At 38.4% G+C, this 24,000-nt stretch overlaps 3 protein-coding genes across 3 annotated transcripts in view; all 3 read left to right on the plus strand.

The window, feature by feature from the left end:
- The window catches only part of LOC127634625 (GTP-binding protein Rheb), a 27,248-nt gene extending 21,657 nt beyond the window's left edge, over positions 1–5,591 (plus strand). Inside the window, exons 7-8 of the mRNA XM_052114249.1 lie at positions 2,404–2,485; positions 4,667–5,591. Of these exons, the coding sequence (XP_051970209.1) occupies positions 2,404–2,485; positions 4,667–4,759 (175 nt within the window). The 3' untranslated portion in view covers positions 4,760–5,591. The remainder of the gene's footprint in view (positions 1–2,403; positions 2,486–4,666) is intronic.
- A 6,099-nt stretch (positions 5,592–11,690) lies between these two features.
- crygn2 (crystallin, gamma N2) lies at positions 11,691–17,202 on the plus strand. The gene is made up of 4 exons (XM_052114251.1): positions 11,691–11,813; positions 12,777–13,025; positions 15,439–15,584; positions 16,937–17,202. Exons 1-4 carry the CDS (start codon positions 11,793–11,795, stop codon positions 17,070–17,072), a joined length of 552 nt encoding a protein of 183 aa, XP_051970211.1. The 5' UTR covers positions 11,691–11,792; the 3' UTR covers positions 17,073–17,202.
- A 711-nt stretch (positions 17,203–17,913) lies between these two features.
- The window catches only part of xylb (xylulokinase homolog (H. influenzae)), a 47,877-nt gene continuing 41,790 nt past the window's right edge, over positions 17,914–24,000 (plus strand). Inside the window, exons 1-4 of the mRNA XM_052114226.1 lie at positions 17,914–18,020; positions 19,869–19,951; positions 20,060–20,129; positions 21,690–21,770. Of these exons, the coding sequence (XP_051970186.1) occupies positions 17,967–18,020; positions 19,869–19,951; positions 20,060–20,129; positions 21,690–21,770 (288 nt within the window). The 5' untranslated portion in view covers positions 17,914–17,966. The remainder of the gene's footprint in view (positions 18,021–19,868; positions 19,952–20,059; positions 20,130–21,689; positions 21,771–24,000) is intronic.

Raw genomic sequence — 24,000 nt, forward strand, 5'->3', positions numbered from 1 at the left:
CAGGACCTCCGGGAGATGGAGGAGCTGCAGCGGCACAAACAAACGAATCTGGAAGACGGAGAGATCTGGAGATGTGGTGGTGCTCATGCAGGTAATGCCAACCCAGGCTGAGAAGGTTTGCTGCCATGAATGGACTATTGGAATGACGATAGATGCACGAACGCACCATTTTAAGACTAACACAAATCTACAGTATAGCTAAAACGACTCGCTACTTTTCAGCATTTTCCTTCGCTCTAAACAACGCACGCTTCCGCCTTCGTCACTTCTCATTATTAATGATGGCCTATCTCGTCAAAGAGCTGTTCTGGACATTGTTGGCATTTGGAAAGCTGTGCAGCTCACTTTGGCCACTCTGTACTAGCCAAACGGAGGCTAAGGACCATTCAGGAGCTGGGTGTCCCAAAGCACAACATAATCCAAGCGGTCCAAACTCGCTGGAGTTCCTCACTTCACTTGCGAACCTGTGTCGGTAACCTGATTGACACTCTGGCTCCCATAGAAGAAGAAAGCCTTTATTATTGTCACACATTATACATGTTCATATATATGTGACATTTCTTAGTTTTCACATATCCCAGCTAAGCTGGGGTCAGAGCGCAGGGTCAGCCATGATCAAGCGCCCCAGGAGCAGATAGGGTCAAGGGCCTTGCTCAAGGGCCCAACAGTGGCATCTTGGCAGAGTTGAGGCTTGAACCCCCGACCTTCTGGTCAGTAACCCAGAGCCTCAACGCCACCGCTGCCCCCAAGAAGTCACTGTGCCAAGTGCGTGTTCAGTGAAGTGGGCATAACGCATGACCCCAGGAGGAGCCGACTCTGCTTTCTGCATTATCATTTTAAGCTTCTTAACTTTCAATTTTAAAATTGAACTGCCAGAACTAGAAAATGGATCACATTTGACTTTTGATCCTTTGTAGTTCTTTAACAGGACCTGATACATTTCAAATTCAAATTAATTTTATTATTTTATTCATTTTTGATGCATCTGTTTTTATTGATGCTGTTCGGAGAGTTACTCTCCAGTTCAGTTTGGATGCATATATTTTATTTACGTTAATATTTATTAATATAGTTCATATATTAATATTTATATATTCATTTTATTTTAAAAAAAGTACAAAAAATGTTCATGGTTCATTCAGTACGGTTTATTTTTGTAATAAAAAATATTACATCAGCATTATTTTACTTTGGTGTCGGGGTGCTTTGCTGCTTCAGGGCGACTTCCAATAATTGAGGGAAACATTCTGCTCTCTAGCAGAAAATCCTAAAGGAGAACATCCCGTCATCAGTCCGTGAGTTGAAGCTCAAGCGCAACTGGATTATTCAGCATGACAAAGATCCAGCGCATGGGAGTAAACCCACCTCCTGAATGGCTTAAAAGAAGCTAAATGAAAGTTTAGTGCTCTCTAGGGAACGCCACGCAGTTCTGATGTAAGAGGCGACTGCTGTACTCCAGTATCACGGATTCAAACACTGATTTCCCAGAGAGAGAAGAATTTAAGAATCTAAACGCTGCTCTTTTACGAATGTTGCATGTGTGGTAATGATGTAGAAATATGAATATTCAAGTGTTTCATAGAGCCATTGTCACATATTAAATGAAAGCTCTCGTTCTCAGGAATGTGATTGTGTTGTTGATTTTGATGTCGTAACACCACAGTTTGAGTTTATATCAAAATAATCACAAAGTGAAATATTATCTCTGTTCAAACGTGTCATGTCTGCTCTGATCTCTGCTTCTGTAAGACACAAATAGACACAAACTCTATATGAACTCTTACCTTTGGAGGTTTTCTTTAAAATGAACCGTTGGTTAAGTGTCTGTGAGCTCGTTCGGGTAAATAATCCAATGTTATGTCTCAGAAGTTAAGAACAAAATAAGCCGTCAAGTCGAAAAATCATTATAGATACATCATGGACAACATATTTAATTTCTTGATGATGAAATGTTCTACATCATCGCAAAGCTTTCTTACAACACCTTGATTGAGCTTCTACTTGACTTACAAGCCAAAATATGCAATGAAACAGTTAACGCTCTTAATATACACTTGATGTCCATGTACAAGCACATGTGTGAGTGTTCAGCTGCGTTACAGCGCCACCTACATTTCAGATCTGTATACTGGGATGGAATGTGAAAGAGGAAAATTATTTTTCCTAGTGCTTGATGCATCTAGTGGAATGAAATGAGACTTTTTGCAGGCAGATAGAGCAAAAGAACCTGAATTACATGCTTGTGAAGTTAAAGAGGTTAAAGTCATACGATGGCTTTGTTTCACTGAAATGTAAGTCTTTATTCAGTGAAAATCTTCCCCGCCACCTCAGCGGGTAATAATGTTTTAAAGGGAATCTACAGCATTGTCTGATTTCTAATGCATCTCTTTTCCTCTCGCTCAGTGTCATCAGTTGTGAAGAAGGTAAAGCATTGGCAGAATCGTGGAATGCAGCGTTCATGGAGTCTTCAGCGAAAGAGAACCAGGTAAAGAAAAGTCTTATTCTTCTAATCTCTAATCCCATAAATATAACTGCATTAAAGATGCAACGCATTAAATATAACCGCATTAAATCTGCAACGCATTCAATATAGCCACATTAAGTATAGCTGCATTAAAGCTGCAACACATTAAATATAGCCGCATTAAAGATGCAACGCATTAAATATAGCCGCATTAAAGATGCAATGCATTAAATATAGCCGCATTAAAGATGCAACGCATTAAATATAACCGCATTAAATCTGCAACGCATTCAATATAGCCGCATTAAGTATAGCTGCATTAAAGCTGCAACACATTAAATATAGCTGCATTAAAGCTGCAACACATTAAATATAGCCGCATTAAAGATGCAACGCATTAAATATAGCCGCATTAAAGATGCAACGCATTAAATATAGCCGCATTAAAGATGCAACGCATTAAATATAACCGCATTAAATCTGCAACGCATTCAATATAGCCGCATTAAGTATAGCTGCATTAAAGCTGCAACACATTAAATATAGCTGCATTAAAGCTGCAACACATTAAATATAGCCGCATTAAAGATGCAACACATTAAATATAGCCGCATTAAAGATGCAACGCATTAAATATAGCCACATTAAATATAGCCACATTAAATATAGCCACATTAAATCTGCAACGCGTTAAATATAGCTGCATTAAATATAGCCGCATTAAATATAGCTGCATTAAAGCTGCAACACATTAAATATAGCCGCATTAAATATAGCTGCATTAAAGATGCAACACATTAAATATAGCAACATTAAATATAGCCGCATTAAAGATGCAACGCATTAAATACAGCCGCATTAAAGATGCAACGCATTAAATATAGCTGCATTAAATATAGCCACATTAAATATAGCCGCATTAAAGATGCAACACATTAAATATAGCCACATTAAATATAGCCGCATTAAATCTGCAATGCATTCAATATAGCCGCATTAAATATAGTTGCATTAAAGCTGCAACACATTAAATATAGCCGCATTAAAGATGCAACGCATTAAATATAGCCGCATTAAATATAGCCGCATTAAATCTGCAATGCATTCAATATAGCCGCATTAAAGCTGCAACACATTAAATATAGCTGCATTAAAGATGCAACGCATTAAATACAGCCGCATTAAATACAGCCGCATTAAAGATGCAACGCATTAAATACAGCTGCATTAAAGATGCAACGCATTAAATGTAGCCACATTAAATATAGCCGCATTAAAGATGCAACGCATTAAATATAGCTGCATTAAAGCTGTAACGCATTAAATATAGCCGCATTTTAGATGTAACGCATTAAATATAGCCACATTAAAGATGCAACGCATTAAATATAGCTGCATTAAAGATGCAACGCATTAAATATAGCTGCATTAAATATAGCCACATTAAATATAGCCGCATTAAAGATGCAACGCATTAAATATAGCCACATTAAATATAGCTGCATTAAAGCTGCAACACATTAAATATAGCCGCATTAAAGATGCAACGCATTAAATATAGCCGCATTAAATCTGCAATGCATTCAATATAGCCGCAATAAATATAGCTGCATTAAAGCTGCAACACATTAAATATAGCCGCATTAAAGATGCAACGCATTAAATATAGCTGCATTAAATATAGCCACATTAAAGATGCAACGCATTAAATATAGCCACTTTAAATATAGCCGCATTAAAGATGCAACGCATTAAATATAGCCACTTTAAATATAGCCGCATTAAAGATGCAACGCATTAAATATAGCCACATTAAATATAGCCACATTTTAGATGCAACGCATTAAATATAGCTGCATTAAAGATGCAACGCATTAAATATAGCCACATTAAATATAGCCGCATTTTAGATGCAACGCATTCAATATAGCTGCATTAAATCTGCAATGCATTAAATATAGCCGCATTCAAATGTTGATATTTACATGTAAATAATTTAAAATAAAAAGGCATAAAATCCCAAAAGAAATGCATAATTTTATTGTTCTTCAGGGAAGAAGAAATGGTATCATTGTCTTGACTGTGAATACCAAAAGGAAGTGACATTTATCAATACCATAGGAGAGTTAAGAAAGTAAATGGGATCCTATTGATTTTATGTTGATGTATCAGTATAATTGATCAGTCATTGGTCTGTTTCAGACTGCGGTCGATGTGTTTAAGAGGGTAATCCTGGAAGCAGAGAAGATGGACGGTGGTGCTCCACAGGGTCGGACGTCCTGTTCCATGATGTAGATAACCCCACCCCCTCCAGCCTTGGTCCCGCCCCTTTCCCACCGCCTGCCCCGCCCACTGGGGAACTAGCACAAACTTCTCTAGCAAGCATGTTTGTTTCTACCTGGTGTTTGGGGTTAAATAAGCAGCTGTGATTTAGGTTTTTTTGGTCAATTTTATGGTTAAGAAGAACGTTAGCTTTGAGATGACATGATTCGAACAGGGTTCAATACACTTCAAATGAGATGTTTGCTAGAAAAGTCTGTTAACAAACTCCCACCGCACCCCCGCCCGCACCACAGCACTGGACACTGGGATATCCCTCTACTTGAAGTGGCTCAATGCCTGTTTTCCTCCTCAGAAATGTTGGCTTTTTATTTTTAAACCTTTTATACTTCATTTCACTTTCATTTTAACTTGTTTAGTTGAGTGAGATTTCTTTTTTTAATTTATTCCTTTGGGAGAAAAGTGTTCTGTACATTACGTGAATAACCCACATCCTCTCTCAGTTCAGTGTCTTCAGCCTCTCATGTTCCTCTCTGTCCCGAACCCTGAGCAGTTTGTATATCGTATTTCTTAAACACTGATTATGGCCAATAAAGTTGCAGCATTCATTCATTCTGCAGTGAATGTTCTCGAACTTTTTTTGATTGTAAAATCATTAAACGCAGCATTTTGTTTCACTATCACTGGAGTCAGTTGCCATGATTTTCAAAGCAGTCTTTAATTACACTCGTGTTCTGCAAACAGGGACGGATTACCGACCAGGCTAATGGGGCCCTTGACTACCAGGGGGCCCTTGACAGCCTGGGGGGTGCACTGGGCTTTAAGGCTGTGCGATCTAGTTTGGTGACCCCGGACAACGAACCAATTACCGACCGGGCTAATGGGGGGCTCTTGCCTACCAGGGGGCCCTTGAAAGCCCGGGAGGTGCACTGGGCTTTAAGGCTGCGCAATCTAGTTTGGTGACACCCCCAACCCCCCCACCGGACAACGAACCAACAACCCCACCCCCACTCAACAACTTTTGGGAGGGGGGGGGCCCTTGGAGATAATTGGCCCCAGGGCCCTTGCAAGTCATAATCCATCCCTGTCTGCAAATAATCATATTCTTAATGAGCATCATTGCCTCTGAACATCCTTAAAACAAGATCATTCACTGCGTAGGATATGAAGACTTGTTTTTGTCTTGAATAATGGGTGTATTTTGTCTTGTTTTATTGGAGGATTATACTTTTAAGAATAAATAAGTGAAAAAAAATTGACTTATGCTTCCTTGTAAAGACATTCAGATTTGTTTTATGTGAATCATATAAGGTATTTTTTTTAAGGCATGTGACAGTTGAAAAACCTCTGATAATGCAACACCACAAATACACTTACAGTATATTCAATATAGCATATAGCTTTACATTTGTGTTAGGGTAAAAATAAAGGTATTGCAACTAATACTTACCATGATGTTTACTTTTTAAATCACATTTTAATAATATTACAGTAATTGTCATATAAAGCATATGATACAATCAAAAGTGTATATGTAGTATATCATAGTACATATAACATCTTATTTGACAAATAAAAAATAGTCTTAATTTTCTATGTATGTGTCTATTTATTGTTATTTTGAAGTGAAATATGTCCCAGACGTGTTCTTGACAGGTAGCCTATCCTGAGATTTACCATGTGGTAAGTGCAATTTTGTCCTGCTGTATTTATGGAAAATGCTAATAAACAGGGTCCACCGTGTCTGATTAAACTGGAGGACTATGGTGTCATATTTCCCTTCGCACGGCGAAATACAGTCATGTTTTGTCGCGATCGAAGGTTTTCCGATGGAGAATGATGGTCGTGTCTAGAAGGTAACCCCCAGATACCTAAAGTCTCGCGAGAGCCGCATTGATTGTTCACACACTGTGTGTTGTTTAGTTCCTACAGAAATTTGTGGGTCCTACAGAAGCCCTAAACTTGCCTTTAAACATAATTCTACCATTTAAATCTAAGCCTAACGTAACAGCGACTGAGACTCTCGCGAGATTTAGGCTGCCAGGGGGTTACCTTCTAGACACGCGAATTTCGCCGTTCATATTTGGTGGTCTTTTACAAGCGAATTTGCGTTGACCAATAGAAAGTTGCTTGGTTTGACAGTGACTTCCGTGTGGGCGATGCTTCGTACTACAGCCGTGGCCAAATCTATGGGCAGTGACATACATTTTGAAAAGTTTTCTGTTCAGTAGTTGTGGTGTTGATTCACATTGTTTCTAGATAATTGTGCAGAGTGATCAGATGCATTTAAATGCTGCATTTATAATTGCAAAAATCTTCATTGGCCACAAAAATGAACTTTATCACAAAAACCCAAATTGCACTGGTTTATTTGGCCCTGGCACAAAATGACCAGCTAACATCGTTTCACTAATCATATCAGCAGCACCTGGGAAAGTGTGAACGAGCACTAGTCAGGTGAAATCACTGAATTATAAGAGCAGACTGATTGCTATAAAAGGAGGGAAGAAGTGCCTCCAATCATTGTGTTCTTGTTAGCAACGGTTACCTCTAAAGAAAGACGTGCAGCCATCATCGCTTTACATCAAAATGGCCGCACATGCAAGGAAATTGCTGCAAAGAACATTACACCTGAAAGAACCATTTACCGGATCATCAAGAACTTCAAGGAGAGAGGTTCAACTGCAGTGAAGAAGGCTTCAGGACGTCCCAGAGTGTCCAGCAAGCGCCAGGACGTCTCCTACTGAGGAATCTGCTACAGAATCGTGTCAGCACCAGTGCAGAGCCCAATATTGGCAGCAGGTTGGTGTGAGGGCATCTGCACAGTGAGGCGAAGACTTTTGGACAATGGCCTGGTGTCAAGAAGGGCAGCAAAGAAGCCACTTCTCTCCAAGACAAACATCAAGGACTCACTGAAATTCTGCAGGACGTACAAGGATTGGACTGCAGGAGACTGGTGAAAATGTATTTCCCCTTCCGACTGTTTGGGACATCTGGAAAATGGATAGCCCGGAGAAGAAAAGGTGAACGCTACCATGAGTCCTGTGTCGTGCCAACAGTGAAGCATCCTGAGACCATCCATGTGTGGGGTTGGTCTTCATCACAGGGAGTGGGCTCGCTCACAATCCTGCACAAAAACACTGCCATGAATAAAGAATGGTATCAAAACGTCCTGCAAGAGCAACTTCTCCCAACGATCCAGGAGCAATTTGGTGATGATCCGTGCATTTTCCAGCATGATGGAGCACCATGTCACAAGGCAAGAGTGATAATGAAGTGGCTTGGAGACCATTACATTGACATTTTGGATCCGTGGCCAGACAACTCCCCGGATCTTAATCCCATAGAGAACCTGTGGTCAATCCTCAAAAGCCGAGTGGACAAGCAGAAGCCCACAAATTGTGATCAACTCCGAGCACTAATAAGGCAAGAATGGATCGCCATCAGTCAGGTTTTGGCCCAGAAGCTGATATCCAGCATGCCAGAGTGAATTGCAGAGGTGATGAAGAACAAGGGTCAACACTGTAAATATTGACTCTTAGCGTTTATCTCTTATTGGGGAGTTTCTATTCAACTTCACTCTCCAGAGTATAAAGTGCAGCATAAAAATAGGCTGCTTGGCAATTTGTAAATTGCGCAAAATTCATGAGTGCGTGGATTCCCATTTAAATGACGGCATTTCACCATGCGAAGGTTAATGTGACCATGCCTTTAGACAAACGTTGTGGTGCCCTAGAAAAAGGTTTTCAAACTGGGGTCTGGGGACACCCAGGGGGTCACAAGGAGGTGCTAGGGGGTCCACTGAATATTTCGGATGAAGAAAAATGAAATAAATTCTCCTCCCTGTCCAATAGATGCCGGTGTGCCTGAAGAATGTGAATCGCCAAAAACAAAAGAAGAAGAATGTGAAAGTGAAAGTGGAGATTGAGTGTTGAAAAGGACTTAAATATTGAACTATTCCTTTTAACAGTGGGTAATATAAATATTCTCTGAACTGAAAACAAAGTAATATTTTCCAGATTTTTTTTTTAAGTAATATTCATTTCCTTTACAATGACAGACAATAAGGTTCCATTTGTTCACATGATGACTAACAATGAACAATAGTTTACAGCATTTGTTAATCTTGGTTAATGTTAATTTCAACTCAAACTAATGCTTTTTATTATTAAAAGTTGTATAACTAACATGCACTTGTAATGAACAACTGTGTTTTTATTAATGAACATTAACCTAGATTAATAAATACTGTTTAAAAATATTGTTCACTATTACTACCTGACAGACAGATCTCGGTTAATGTGAAAAGATGTGAAAAATGTCCTCCTGCTAATTTCTGAAAACGGCAACAACAACAAAACGAATCGGGAGAGCGGCCCGCGCCATTTTAGCCAATCAGAAACACTCTCTGTCTGTCAGTCATTGACCGCGTTTGGGTTTGCTTACATCGGGTTGGCTGACATGACTTTGGAAGTCGGGGTTTAGGAGAGCGGAAGTGCGGTTGTAGTTAACCAGTAAAATAGCGGAAATTAAAAAAAGGACTGAAACGCCTTACAAAAGTGAATTTCCATCCAAATATATCAGCCTATCAAACTAATATAAATGTAAATGTAGTTATAAATAACATATTCTATATTTAACAGATTTTATACTGCTTCAGTGTGAGTGAATTCTAATACAAAGAGCCATTTTAATGCTAATGCTAAATGTTATCCAGTATAATATTAAAGGAGTGAAAGGAACACAGTTGTGGTTTGGTGTTGATGAAGACAGGTGAGTCTTTCTTTTGGGGGCTGTGTGGGTACAGATGACAAAATAAGTTAGGAAACATTGACCTTTATATTCTATGTGAACCATATATTCTATAGATTTTATTACATGTTAATATTCTATAAGACCTTTTTAGCCTTGATTGACATGGTGTTCATTCATTTTCTGTGATGTATTCAGATTCACAAGTCAATACTGAATAAGAATTGAGATCTATAAACCCATTAACAGGGGGTCTGTGTATCTGAGCGAGTATTGACGCTGACTATCACACCTGGAGTCGTGAGTTTGAATCCAGGGTGTGTTGAGTGACTCCAGTCAGGTCTCCTAAGCAACCAAATTGGCACGGTTGCTAGGGAGGGTTGAGTCACATGGGGTAACCTCCTCGCGGTCGCTATAATGCGGTTCTCGCTCTCGGTGGGGCGTGTGGTGAGTTGTGCGTGGATGATGCAGAGAATAGCGTGAAGCCTCCACACGCGATGCGTCTCCACGCTAACGCGCTCAACAAGTCACGTGATAAGATGCGCGGATTGACGGTCTCAGACATGGAGGCAACTGAGATTTGTCCTCCGCCACCCGGATTGAGGCGAGTCACTACACCACCACGAGGACTTGAGAGTTCCAAATTTGGGAGAAAATCAATAAATCGATAAATAAACTCATTAACACAATTCGCATCAAATTTGAGAAGTTGCCGTTTGGCATTTTATTTTCTGTACATTTGAAAGAGCAGATGATAATGCAAATAATAAACATATCAACACATTTCATTTTTCTATTATGCTTTAAAATGGAGACTTGAAGAAACATACTGTTCCACTAATTTGTGTTATTGTCATTAATTGAAATGAAGACGAAGACTAAATGATAACATTTTAATTAACTGAAATAAAAAACTGAAAATAAACTAAAATACTTGTTTCAAAACTAACTAAAATAAAATAAAAATTACCTTGAATTAATTTTAGTTTTGTGATACACAATAGAGTGAATATAAGCAAAGTTGGACACTTTTGGAAACTTTTTAATTATGATTCAAATGACACAACCTGACATTAGACCTTTATAGAAAGCTTAGGATCTCTCCTACCTTTGTCAAAAGCAAAAATATAGAAATACTCAATACTGGGAGGAAGAACCTTTGAAGACCCTCTTTTGACCAAATCCTAGGCAGTATTCGTAAAGTGGGACATAGAATAAACGATTTTATAGAAAGTGTACATTTTCTTATACACTTTCACATCATAAATCATCAAATGTAACATTTACAAACATTAAATTAACTTATTTCAAAATTTCTGGCATTTTCTTTACCATTGCTTTTTCCACCATTGGTCATGAAATGAGCTCTGCAACTCATCCCAATGTAAAACCGTCAATTTAAAACCTCAAAAAGTTAATTGTTGACGTCCCAAAGATTAGTTCAGTAACTCTTCTTCTTAACCATATAAGGAAATGCATATGATCAAGCTTAACTGTCCCACTAAACTACAACTAGAAAGAACTAAGAATATGAAAGCTTGTCTAAATTGAAATTATAACTAAATTAAAAATCCAAAACTATAATAATACTTAATATCTAATTAGATTATTAATGTGATTCTTAACATGATGTTGAAATGGACTGGATGGGAAGATCTGATTAAAAATTGGATAATCTTGTCTATTGTTATCTATATATAAACATGTATAGTAACAGAACCCTGTGTTCAAAACACCTCCATTTTTAATAACAATGAGGTATGGTAGTTTCTGCGTTTATCTCTTATTCACTAACTATAAGAACAAAGGATGGCAGTTTATGCCTTACAAAAGGGGGCTCATTTTTACAATAGTGAAGGTATTTTATAGTCTATATAATGCATGATTTATGTTTGTGAAATTTGAAGTGCAAATACAACTAATGCAATGAATAATAATTTAATTTTTGTCTGGTTTAGAAGAATGGAAAAGCACAAAGACAAGAACGTTTTTCTCTCTCTCATTGAACACGTTAAACAGAAGTGTAGGATTCACAAAAATGGCCCCATAAAGTCAAACAAAGCAGAATCTATTGTGCTGTTGGCTGAAGCCCCGCGACTCAAAGCCCCTAATCAGCACTGACGGGAGAGAACGGAAAGTGTCCAACAAGCAGAAGTCTTAAGCCCTCCATTGTGTGACCTTTGTCTGGCAGATCTCGCGAGACCGCGACAAACCCGTCTGGTTATATATATTGGGGTGTCAAAATGTTTAACTGTCACACTTACGTGTGGGTCGTTTGGACAGTATCCCGTGGAAAATGTCACAGTATTCTGGAAAGGTAAGAGTGGGATTGGTCACGAGCACATGCAGCACACTTCAGTAATGGAGGGCTTCAACGTCAAAGTCAAAGGTCAATGTAGAGTTGGATTTCATTGGTGGGTTTAGGCTTAGACCAGTACTCGTAATGTAATGTAGTCTAAAACTAGGCCAATATTTGACATCCAACTTCAAGATTAAGTGTTGAAGTTTTCAGTGTTTAATTACGGTCACATGTCCAAACATAATGTAATTATAAGTAACCCATTTGTAGGGGGATTTTCCCAAAAAGTGTAAACACTGATATTTCTCGGTTTATTTGAGCTTACCAGGCAGCCCGAAATCTCAACATTGACTCAACCAATGGCGAGAGTTTGGAGGCGGGCCTATCGGTTTGCTCAACCAATAGAAGACAGGGAATGTTTGGGAAACCTGTTTGAAAACCGTCATTATTTTGGCAATTCTGTTTAGTGATGTTAGTAGTGTAGAAATGACACACTTCAGTTTGTTCAGTAGTTTTCCTGCATTTTAAATTTCATGTAATCGTAACTTTCTGGTGAAGTTTTAATTAATTTTTTAGCTTGGGCTTTATCAAAAAAAAAGTAAGCCTAGATTTGCACCCATTTTATAGATCCTAGAAGTTTGGAGCGTTTGTCTGATTGCGTTTTACGTTAGTGAAGAATTTGACTTTGGTTTCTCCCAATCTTTAATAAATTTTTCTTAGGACATTATTGTTATTTTTTATGGTTCAGCCCAAAATATAAAGGATCTGGACAACTTTCAAAGGACTGTACATTGTTTTTCCCAAGTATGCTTGACTGTTTTAATTTGCAATGTCTAAATATTCTTCATTTCAACCACATGATGTAGTTTTGCCTTCACAACTAGATTCAGCCAGACCTTCCCGCTCATTTTCAATCTACTGCACTGAACCCTCAAACTCCTTCCTTTCGTTCATGTGTCCGTGTTCTAACGGTCTCCTCAGATAGTGTTTTACGAGGGCCGCTGCTTCACCGGCAGAAGGCTGGAGGTGTATGGCGACTGCGATAACTTCCAGGACCGCGGCTTCATGAACAGAGTGAACTCCATCCGTGTGGAGAGCGGTGCCTGGGTCTGCTTCGATCACCCCGACTTCAAGGGTCAACAGTACATCCTGGAGCGCGGAGAATACCCCGAATTCCAGCGCTGGAACTCCCATAATGACCACATGGGCTCCTGCAAGCCCATCAAGATGGTGAGGAACAAACTGTGGTGAAATTATGTGTATACTTTCCTACTGAGAGTAAAAACAGCTTAAACTAGCATAGGGCTGATCTCCCAGTCTGGTATGTTTTGATGGTTTTAGAAATATTTTAAGCTGATAAATGGAAACAAATATTATTATAAGTGGTGTCCAGTGAACATCTCAGAAATATACTATACTTGCTATACATTACTATACATTTACTATACAGTTACTGTAAATTTTAAATGTAAAAAAAAAAAAGTCAACAAGTTGTTATAAATTGAAGTTGATATTACTTTCGGTAGTTGCGAGCGGCGCGTTGCATCGCGCCAAAAGCAAATTTAACCAAAGTCCCATTTGAGACATGTTAGTCCACTTGGCGGCCATCTTTGGAACGCTCCCGGGCTGCTATTTTGTATGTAAACAAGCGGCATAAAAGTAATATGGAAAGACTGGAATCTCCAAAGCGGTTGGTCTGAAGGGTCGGGGAGGAGGTGTTGCTAAATTTTACAATGAAGTTTTTGGGGTTTCTCAGAGGACAAGATATAAATTTAAGTATTTTGAACTAATAATGATTAATGAAGACACCGTCAGATATAAATAAACAAACTCTGGCAAATTTAACCCTTGCTACAGTATATAGATCACCTGGACCGTTTTCTGATTTCCTTGGTGAATCTACAAATTAGAATCAGATCTTGTAGTTACTGTAGATAGAGCTTTAATTGTTGGTGACTTCAACATTCACATCGATAATTAAAATGATACATTGGGATTTGCATTTATCGATATTCTCAACTCTCTTGGAGTCAGACAAAATGCAATAGGACCAACTCATCGCCATAATCATACGCTAGATTTAATTCTTTCATATGGAGTTGATGTTGATAAAATAGAAATTCTGCAGCAGAGCAATGACATCTCGGATCATTACCTCGTTTCTTGCATGCTGCGATCAGATAATGTTACTCAATCTACACCACGCTATCGTTCAGGTAGAACTATTCTTTCCACCACTAAAGATAGCTTCACTAATACTCTTCCAGATCTATCTCATATACTCAATAAACCCCAAAGCCCAGAAGAACTTGATGAAATAACAAAAAATATAAATACAGTCTTCACTAGCACCCTTGATAGTGTCGCCCCCCTTCGATTAAAGAAATAAGCCCTGCACCATGGTACAATGATCACACTCATACTCTCAAGAGAGCAGCTCCGAAAATGGAAAAATACAAAATCAGAAGTATTTTGTGGTGCATGGAAGGATAGTGTCTGTAGCTACAGACAGGCATTAAAAGCTGCCAGGTCAGCATATTTTAGTAAACTCATAGAAAATAACCACAACAATCCTAGATGTTTATTCAGTACTGTGGCTAAATTGGTTAGGAATAAAGCCTCAACAGAACCAGATATTACGTCGCAGCACAAGAGTAATGACTTCATGAATTTCTTTACAGATAAAATTGAAATAATCAGAAATAAAATTGGAGTTATGCAATCATCTGTCATAGCACCTCAGAAAACAGTGTCGAATAATTTTCCTCATGTGCAACTTCAATCCTTCGCTATCATAGGTCATGAAGTACAAAATTATCGAAACATCAAAAGCCACAACATGTTTGTTAGATCCAATACCAACTAAGCTCTTAAAAGAGGTATCTCCTGTAATCTCAGAACCTCTTCTTAATATCATTAACTCCTCGCTATGCTTAGGACATGTCCCAATAAAATTTTAAATGGCAGTTATCAAACCGCTTATTAAGAAGCCACAACTTGATCCTGGAGAACTTGCTAATTATAGACCGATTTCAAATCTCCCGTTTATGTCGAAAATACTAGAAAATGCAGTATCCTCCTAAATATGTTCATTTCTACAGAGAAATTGTATAAATGAAGAATTTCAGTCAGGATTTAGGCCTCATCACAGTAGCTTTTAGATCTTAGTGATGCATTCGACACCATAGATCATGACAATAAATACATTATTTATTTATTATAAAAAATTATTTAATTAGAGTTTGTACTATTTAAAATAAAATGGAATAATATTTTTTTTCCCAGCATTTCCAAGTTTATAGTTCTTTTTCCCCCCTTACCGTCTTATTATCACTATTAGTGTTCGTATATAAACCTTCATATTTTCTATTACATTTTAATTTGTATAATGCTTTCACAATAAAATTATTCCAAAGCCATTTTAGTGAGAATATGGCTGTCCTAAAGGTTCAAGAAAAACTTTATTACAAACCCTACATTCAGATTATTGTTTTTATTTTTACTTCTTTTGATTTCTGACCAAACTAAACCGTAATCACATCAAATTCTGTAATTATATCAAAACAATTGCACAATCTTACGGGCCCCTGGGGGTCCCCAAATGCATGATGTGTGTATGTGACTGTTTAATATGTGTGTGCAGCACGGTGAGCACTACAGAATGGAGTTGTTCGAGAGTTGTAACTTCACTGGTCAGTGTATGGAGCTGTGCGACGACTGTCCATTCCTGCAGAGCCGCGGATTCAACCCAAACTGTGTCAACTCTGTCAGAGTCTTCGGTGATGGAGCGTAAGTCAGCCTTTTCTTTTCAACAAGACATAAATTGACATTTTGGTGTTTGCTCATGCATGCACATCATATGTTATATCACCCTTGTGTTATAAGATTTAATATGATTTTCTGAATGATTTACTTGGAAAAGCCCCCCAAAAGTTAAAGTATTGTTTTAACTCAAGTATGGCAAGCCGGACTGACATAATCATGTCCAGGATATGACTTGTTGACATTAACAATTTCATTTGTACTAGTTAAAATGCTAATTCTTGATTTCAAAATTTACATTTTTTAAATTAAAAGTTAAAAACTATATAAGTTCATATCTATAACTGCATTTCTCAATGATCAGTCATCCACAACTAATTAAAACACAAATCCATGTATCTATAATTAGTTTATTACTAGTAAAATTATAATTTTACATATCAGCAATGTGCAACTAACTAGTAAAATTATGATCTTTGATATCAATATTTACATACATCAGTAAAGCACTTCTTACTAGTGCAAATTACCATTTTTAATATCAATAATTACATGGTTACTAGTGCAAGAATTTCTGATAGCTGTAATATGATTATTAACTAGAACGAAAGTTTAAAAAAAAATCTTGTATTCATTTCAAATTTCCAGATAGCTGCAAAACTGATTCTAACTTTTACGGAGATCAAAAATAAGCATTTTCACTATTTGTAATTAAAAAAATTATATCATGAATGGATATTTGTTCAAGTAACAATGTAATTAATGATATATAAAACTATAAATTTTACTGGTCAGAAGTACATAGCTAATATGTGAAAGTACAACATTATTATCATAAATATCTGTAATTATGTTTTGAATGGGAGTGAATGACGGATCATTTTTTATATCATCATTTTTAAATAAAAAGAAAAAGATTTAGAAAAATATATATATTTTGATTTTTACAATAAAAAAAATTATTGTAAAAATATAATTTTTTCTCTAAATTTTTTTAATTCTTGTAAAAAATATTTTCTTTCTCTAAAAAAAAATTATATATTGTTTTTTTTTTTTTTGAGAAAAAAAATGTATTTTTACAACAACAATAATAATAAAAAAAAAATATTGTAAAAATATATTTTTTTCTCTAAAATATTTTTTGGACCACAGTTTGAAAACAATTGTTCTAACTTTTAAATAAACAAATAAACAAATGTTCATATACAGTATAAGAGCAGTGTAAAGTGCTTACACTGCATTTTCATTTAAATGAATATATAGAAAATAAAAGTTTTTCTTCATTCTCTATATTTCTTCATTTCTTATACATATAGTTTCTGTATTTAAATTATTATTTGTCTCTTTATAATTCACTTTGTAATTAATTCTCTGTGTAGTTGGGTGATGTATGAGGAGCCAAACTTCCGTGGTCGCATGTACATAGTGGAGAGAGGAAACTACTGCAGCCATAACGAGTGGCAGGCGCAGAACCCCAACATCCAGTCCATCCGCAGGGTCGTCAACTACTTCTAAACCCTCCAGCAACGCTTCATTTCTATCATCCCTCATCAAACTGTGACTCCCCGCTGCCCCTTTACCTTCTGAATATGTCAAATAAACATGAAAAACTGGAACCAACAGGACAGTATTTTATCAAACACAAGTCTCTGTGTCGTTACTGCAGAACTGAATTACGGTTGAAATTCACTCTGTTTTAGCCAATGAGGTTGCTGGGTAGTTGATGAGTTTTGTTTTTATCAGCATCAAGATTTTAGGTTAATATTTATATAAATATAAATATAAATATAAGGGAAAGTGTATATTTTAGGTGCTGTGATTGGTGATTTAACACAACATTGTGGTCTGAATAAAATATCAAAGGTTTGCACACATGCATCTATTTCTCATGTTATCACACACCCACTACCATGAATTGTCCAAAGGTGTGTCAGTTTCCTGTTTCTTATAGGTGTTAAAATAAGAAGTTTCTTATTTATATGTACACACAACTTACAGCTTTTTTTTAGACACGAATGTGCTCAGAAAGCATGGCAATAATTAAACCGCTGACATGGCATGAGACAAGAGGTTAAAGTTCAGGAAACGTTGAAAACAGTTTTTGGAGGTGTACTGTCGCTTTAAGTGAACGAACGTCTCAGTTAATATTTTGCTAATTAATATGTATTACGTTCCTTGACGTGCGCACAGTACGACGACATAATTGGATGAGGGTGTTTGGTCAGCGCAAGTTGCTGTCAATGAGCGAATCCTACTATGGTGAAGGCTGGGGTTATTAATATTAAGTAGGCTGCGTGACTGGACGCTCTAGGAAGTTGGCCAAGTACGTCAACGTTACTTATTGAATATTCATGAGCTACGCTTTTGTTATAGTAGCATTAGTGTGCTGGCGGGATGTTTGTGATCTGAATGGATACACTTACAGATTCGTGTTTTCTGGGCTTTGATTTCAGCACGCAACAGGTAAAGTAACACGTTTATAAAATCCTGCCTGTAGAGTATAAGATATGTTTTATTGGCGAACTCATTACATTATGTATTGATTTATGAGTGCCCATCCAAAAGCACGGTGGTGATAATAACATGGTACATGATGGCATCAGTGGGGTCCAAAGTGAGATAATGTTATCCAGCATATTTAGGAATGTTCAATGGAGCATCTTGTTCAAATATAATGGTATTTACACATGACACTTCAAAGAATACCATGGTATAATTTCCCAAAAATTAAGAACCATGGTACCTTTTGATAGTGAAAGTAGTCTAACAGTTCAAATGTAATTTCAGTTAAATAATAATAATAATAATAATAATAATAATAATAATAATAACACACGTACATGGTACTTTTTTATATGTTTTGTTAGTATAAGTTGTGCAGTTCATTCACCCTTATGACGTCATTGTGCTTCTGTTGAAAGTTTCTATGTATTTAGTATCCCAGGTTATTAAAACTAGCATATCTTACAGTAACATAAACGTGTTGTAACTCTTACTTAAGACCAGGGACGGATTACTGACCGGGCCAATGGGGCCAGTGCCCAGGGACCCTTGACTGCCCAGGTGTGCCCTGAGCTTTAAGGCTGCGTGATCTAGTTTGGTGATCCCCCAACTCCCCCACCCCCCACTCAACAACTTTTGGGCATGAACAACAAACCACCCAAACATCACCCACTATCACCCCCCCACACACACACAACAACTTTTGAGCATGAACAATGAACCACCCCAAACCCACCCCCAACAGATTTTGGGCATTAACAACGAACCACCCCAAACCCACCCACCCACCCACTCACCCCAAAACAGATTTTGGGCATTAACAACAAACCACCCCAAACCCACCCACCCACTCACCCCAAAACAGATTTTGGGCATTAACAACGAACCACCCCAAACCCACTCACCCCAAAACAGATTTTGGGCATTAACAATGAACCACCCCAAACCCACCCACCCACTCACCCCAAAACAGATTTTGGGCATTAACAACGAACCACCCCAAACCCACCCACCCACTCACCCCAAAACAGATTTTGGGCATTAACAACGAACCACCCCAAACCCACCCACCCACTCACCCCAAAACAGATTTTGGGCACTAACAACTAACCACCCCAAACCCACCCACCCACTCACCCCAAAACAGATTTTGGGCACTAACAACGAACCACCCCAAACCCACCCACCCACTCACCCCAAAACTGATTTTGAGCATGAAGAACGAACCACCCCAAACCCACCCACCCACTCACCCCAAAACTGATTTTGAGCATGAAGAACGAACCACCCCAAACCCACCCACTCCACTCACCCCAAAACAGATTTTGGGCATTAACAACGAACCACTCCCAAACCCACCCACCCACTCACCCCAAAACAGATTTTGGGCACTAACAACGAACCACCCCAAACCCACCCACCCACTCACCCCAAAACAGATTTTGGGCACTAACAACGAACCACCCCAAACCCACCCACCCACTCACCCCAAAACTGATTTTGAGCATGAAGAACGAACCACCCCAAACACCACAAAAGTTTTCATATAATGCAAAAATACAAAAATGAAATAAATAAAAATGAAAAAGTTAGGCTTTAGAGTTTGCTGAAATGGGCTGTCCAAGGATTACCCACTTATCTGGGAAAACGTGGCATTTAATGCTTTAATTCCAGTAACCCATTCATCATTTAAATATCATTAAATAAAACCAACGTTATTTCTATGGACTCAAATAATAAATTATGTTTGCATTAAATCGATACAGTCATACCAAACACGCTTTACCTTGAGTCTTCTTCATTTTTAAGCTGAAAGTTGTTGCTGTTAATGGAAACCTTGAAGTTATTCACCAGAACAGTGTTCAGTTTGACAGCGAGCTCCCGGAGTTCAGGTAACACGTCAGATTTGATTAATAAAGCGTGTCTAATTTGACATTGTCACGTCTAGCATGTCCTGTTCTTGTAAGGTTCTCAGAAGCTTCATGTGTTTTTTACCGCAGGACACATGGAGGAGTTCATATACATGATGACAAGCTCACGGTTACATCACCAGTTCTCATGTGGGTGAAGGTAAATATTGATTCCTACGATCATTTATTGGAATGGAAACTTGATCTGATTGAATTACTCAAATAAATAATAAAATTTTATGAATAAAAGTGTTTTCTGTGTCAAATAATGGGGCCAATGTGAACTATAAATCAGGTGTTACGTTTTATTTTGAATGTGTAAATATATTATATATATAATATAGTCAGGTCTCCTTATCAACTAAATTGGGCCGGTTGCTAAGGAGGGTAGAGTCACATGGGGTAACCAAATTGGCCCGGTTGCTAGGGAGGGTAGAGTCACATGGGGTAACCAAATTGGGCCAGTTGCTAGGGAGGGTAGAGTCACATGGGGTAACCAAATTGTCCCGGTTGCTAGGGAGGGTAGAGTCACATGGGGCAACCAAATTTGGCCAGTTGCTAGGCAGGGTAGAGTCACATGGGGTAACCAAATTGGCCAGGTTGCTAGGGAGGGTAGAGTCACATGGGGTAACCAAATTGGCCCGGTTGCTAGGGAGGGTAGAGTCACATGGGGTAACCAAATTGTCCCGGTTGCTAGGGAGGGTAGAGTCACATGGGGTAACCAAATTGTCCCGGTTGCTAGGGAGGGTAGAGTCACATGGGGTAACCAAATTGTCCCGGTTGCTAGGGAGGGTAGAGTCACATGGGGTAACCAAATTGGCCTGGTTGCTAGGGAGGGTAGAGTCACATGGGGTAACCAAATTGGCCCGGTTGCTAGGGAGGGTAGAGTCACATGGGGTAACCAAATTGTCCCGGTTGCTAGGGAGGGTAGAGTCACATGGGGTAACCAAATTGTCCCGGTTGCTAGGGAGGGTAGAGTCACATGGGGTAACCAAATTGTCCTGGTTGCTAGGGAGGGTAGAGTCACATGGGGTAACCAAATTGTCCCGGTTGCTAGGGAGGGTAGAGTCACATGGGGTAACCAAATTGGCCTGGTTGCTAGGGAGGGTAGAGTCACATGGGGTAACCAAATTGGCCTGGTTGCTAGGGAGGGTAGAGTCACATGGGGTAACCAAATTGGCCCGGTTGCTAGGGAGGGTAGAGTCACATGGGGTAACCTCCTCGTGGTGGTGATTAGTGGTTCTCTCAATGGGGCGTGTGGTGAGTTGTGTGTGGATCGTGGAGAGTAGCATGAGTCTCCACCTGCTGTGAGTCTCTGCGGTGTCATGCACAACGAGTCACGTGATCAGATGCGCTGATTGACGGTCTCAGAGGCGGAGGCGACGATGTCCCAGAAAATCCCAGATGCAGTTTTATGTTCAACCAAAATCCCCAAAATAACCAGAAAGAATTTCAGATTGGTGCATAACACAGAACTATTCAGTGTAAAGAAGCCTGAAACACACTGGGGGACTCTTATTTTGAAATGACTAAATGATGATGAAACTATGCCGATATTGCCGATAACCGATTGTTCCAAAAAGCAACTGTTGGCAACAGATAAACCAATATATGGTTGTACCTCTAGAGTTGATCAGAAATATATTCCGGTGTAATACGTCGTAAATAACACGATTGGCCGTTATTGATTCAGGAATATTCATGGTGTTTTTGTCGTCAGGCGCTGGACGTCCTCCTGGAGAAAATGAAGAATGGTGGTTTGGACTTCTCTCGTGTGAAAGCTCTCTCGGGCAGTGGACAGGTCAGACCATGAGTCATGTCATATTTTTGAATATGTTTTTAAAGGGTTATTTTGGCAAACTAAAACTAAGATGAAAACTGTTGATTTATAAACGACTGAAATAAAATAAATATTACAAAGTAAATGGAAAACTAAAACTGTATGAAACTAAGAACAGTTATTGAAAAACTAACTGAAATAAAATAATAAAAATAACAAAATGTATTATTAATGAATTATATTTGTGTGTGTGTGTGTGTGTGTGTGTGAGGGTGTTTGAGTGTGTGTGTGTGTTTATGTTTTATATGGATGTGTGTGTGTGTGTGTGTGTTTATGTATGTGTGTGTGTGAGGGTGTTTGAGTGTGTGTATGTTTATGTTTTATATGGATGTGTGTGTGTGAGTGTGTTTATGTATGTGTGTGTGTGAGGGTGTTTGAGTGTGTGTGTGTTTATGTTTTATATGGATGTGTGTGTGTGAGTGTGTTTATGTATGTGTGTGTGTGAGGGTGTTTGAGTGTGTGTGTGTTTATGTTTTATATGGATGTGTGTGTGTGTGAGTGTGTTTGTTTTATGTTTGTGTGAGTGTGTGTTTGTGTATGTGTGTGTGTGAGGGTGTTTGAGTGTGTGTGTGTTTATGTTTTATATGGATGTGTGTGTGTGAGTGTGTTTATGTATGTGTGTGTGTGAGGGTGTTTGAGTGTGTGTGTGTTTATGTTTTATATGGATGTGTGTGTGTGTGAGTGTGTTTGTTTTATGTTTGTGTGAGTGTGTGTTTGTGTATGTGTGTGTGTGAGGGTGTTTGAGTGTGTGTGTGTTTATGTTTTATATGGATGTGTGTGTGTGTTTATGTTTTATATGGATGTGTGTGTGTGAGTGTGTTTATGTATGTGTGTGTGTGAGGGTGTTTGAGTGTGTGTGTGTTTATGTTTTATATGGATGTGTGTGTGTGTGAGTGTGTTTGTTTTATGTTTGTGTGAGTGTGTGTTTGTGTATGTGTGTGTGTGAGGGTGTTTGAGTGTGTGTGTGTTTATGTTTTATATGGATGTGTGTGTGTGAGTGTGTTTGTTTTATGTTTGTGTGAGTGTGTGTTTGTGTATGTGTGTGTGTGAGGGTGTTTGAGTGTGTGTGTGTTTATGTTTTATATGGATGTGTGTGTGTGAGTGTGTTTGTTTTATGTTTGTGTGAGTGTGTGTGTGTATGTGTGTGTGTGAGGGTGTTTGAGTGTGTGTGTGTGTTTATGTTTTATATGGATGTGTGTGTGTGTGAGTGTGTTTGTTTTATGTTTGTGTGAGTGTGTGTTTGTGTATGTGTGTGTGTGAGGGTGTTTGAGTGTGTGTGTGTTTATGTTTTATATGGATGTGTGTGTGTGAGTGTGTTTGTTTTATGTTTGTGTGAGTGTGTGTTTGTGTATGTGTGTGTGTGAGGGTGTTTGAGTGTGTGTGTGTTTATGTTTTATATGGATGTGTGTGTGTGAGTGTGTTTGTTTTATGTTTGTGTGAGTGTGTGTTTGTGTATGTGTGTGTGTGAGGGTGTTTGAGTGTGTGTGTGTTTATGTTTTATATGGATGTGTGTGTTTATGTTTTATATGTGTGTGTGTGAGTGTGTTTATGTATGTGTGTGTGTGAGGGTGTTTGAGTGTGTGTGTGTGTTTATGTTTTATATGGATGTGTGTGTGTGAGTGTGTTTGTGTATGTGTGTGTGTGAGGGTGTTTGAGTGTGTGTGTGTGTTTATGTTTTATATGGATGTGTGTGTTTATGTTTTATATGGATGTGTGTGTGTGAGTGTGTGTTTGTGTATGTGTGTGTGTGTGAGGGTGTTTGAGTGTGTGTGTGTGTTTATGTTTTATATGGATGTGTGTGTGTGAGTGTGTTTATGTATGTGTGTGTGTGAGGGTGTTTGAGTGTGTGTGTGTTTATGTTTTATATGGATGCGTGTGTGTGAGTGTGTTTGTTTTATGTTTGTGTGAGTGTGTGTTTGTGTATGTGTGTGTGTGAGGGTGTTTGAGTGTGTGTGTGTTTATGTTTTATATGGATGTGTGTGTGTGTGTGAGTGTGTTTGTTTTATGTTTGTGTGAGTGTGTGTGTGTGTATGTGTGTGTGTGAGGGTGTTTGAGTGTGTGTGTGTTTATGTTTTATATGGATGTGTGTGTGTGAGTGTGTTTGTTTTATGTTTGTGTGAGTGTGTGTTTGTGTATGTGTGTGTGTGAGGGTGTTTGAGTGTGTGTGTGTGTTTATGTTTTATATGGATGT

Source organism: Xyrauchen texanus, chromosome 41, assembly GCF_025860055.1.
Source record: "Xyrauchen texanus isolate HMW12.3.18 chromosome 41, RBS_HiC_50CHRs, whole genome shotgun sequence".
NCBI classification, from domain to species: domain Eukaryota; kingdom Metazoa; phylum Chordata; class Actinopteri; order Cypriniformes; family Catostomidae; genus Xyrauchen; species Xyrauchen texanus.

Bases quoted from the DNA above. Each gene is read 5' to 3' on its own strand.
- crygn2 (XM_052114251.1), top strand. From the start codon at position 11,793: ATGTCACAGTATTCTGGAAAG. The intron at 11,814-12,776 runs GTAAGAGTGGGA...CGGTCTCCTCAG, and splicing joins TGTCACAGTATTCTGGAAAG to ATAGTGTTTTACGAGGGCCG. The intron at 15,585-16,936 runs GTAAGTCAGCCT...TTCTCTGTGTAG, and splicing joins AGAGTCTTCGGTGATGGAGC to TTGGGTGATGTATGAGGAGC.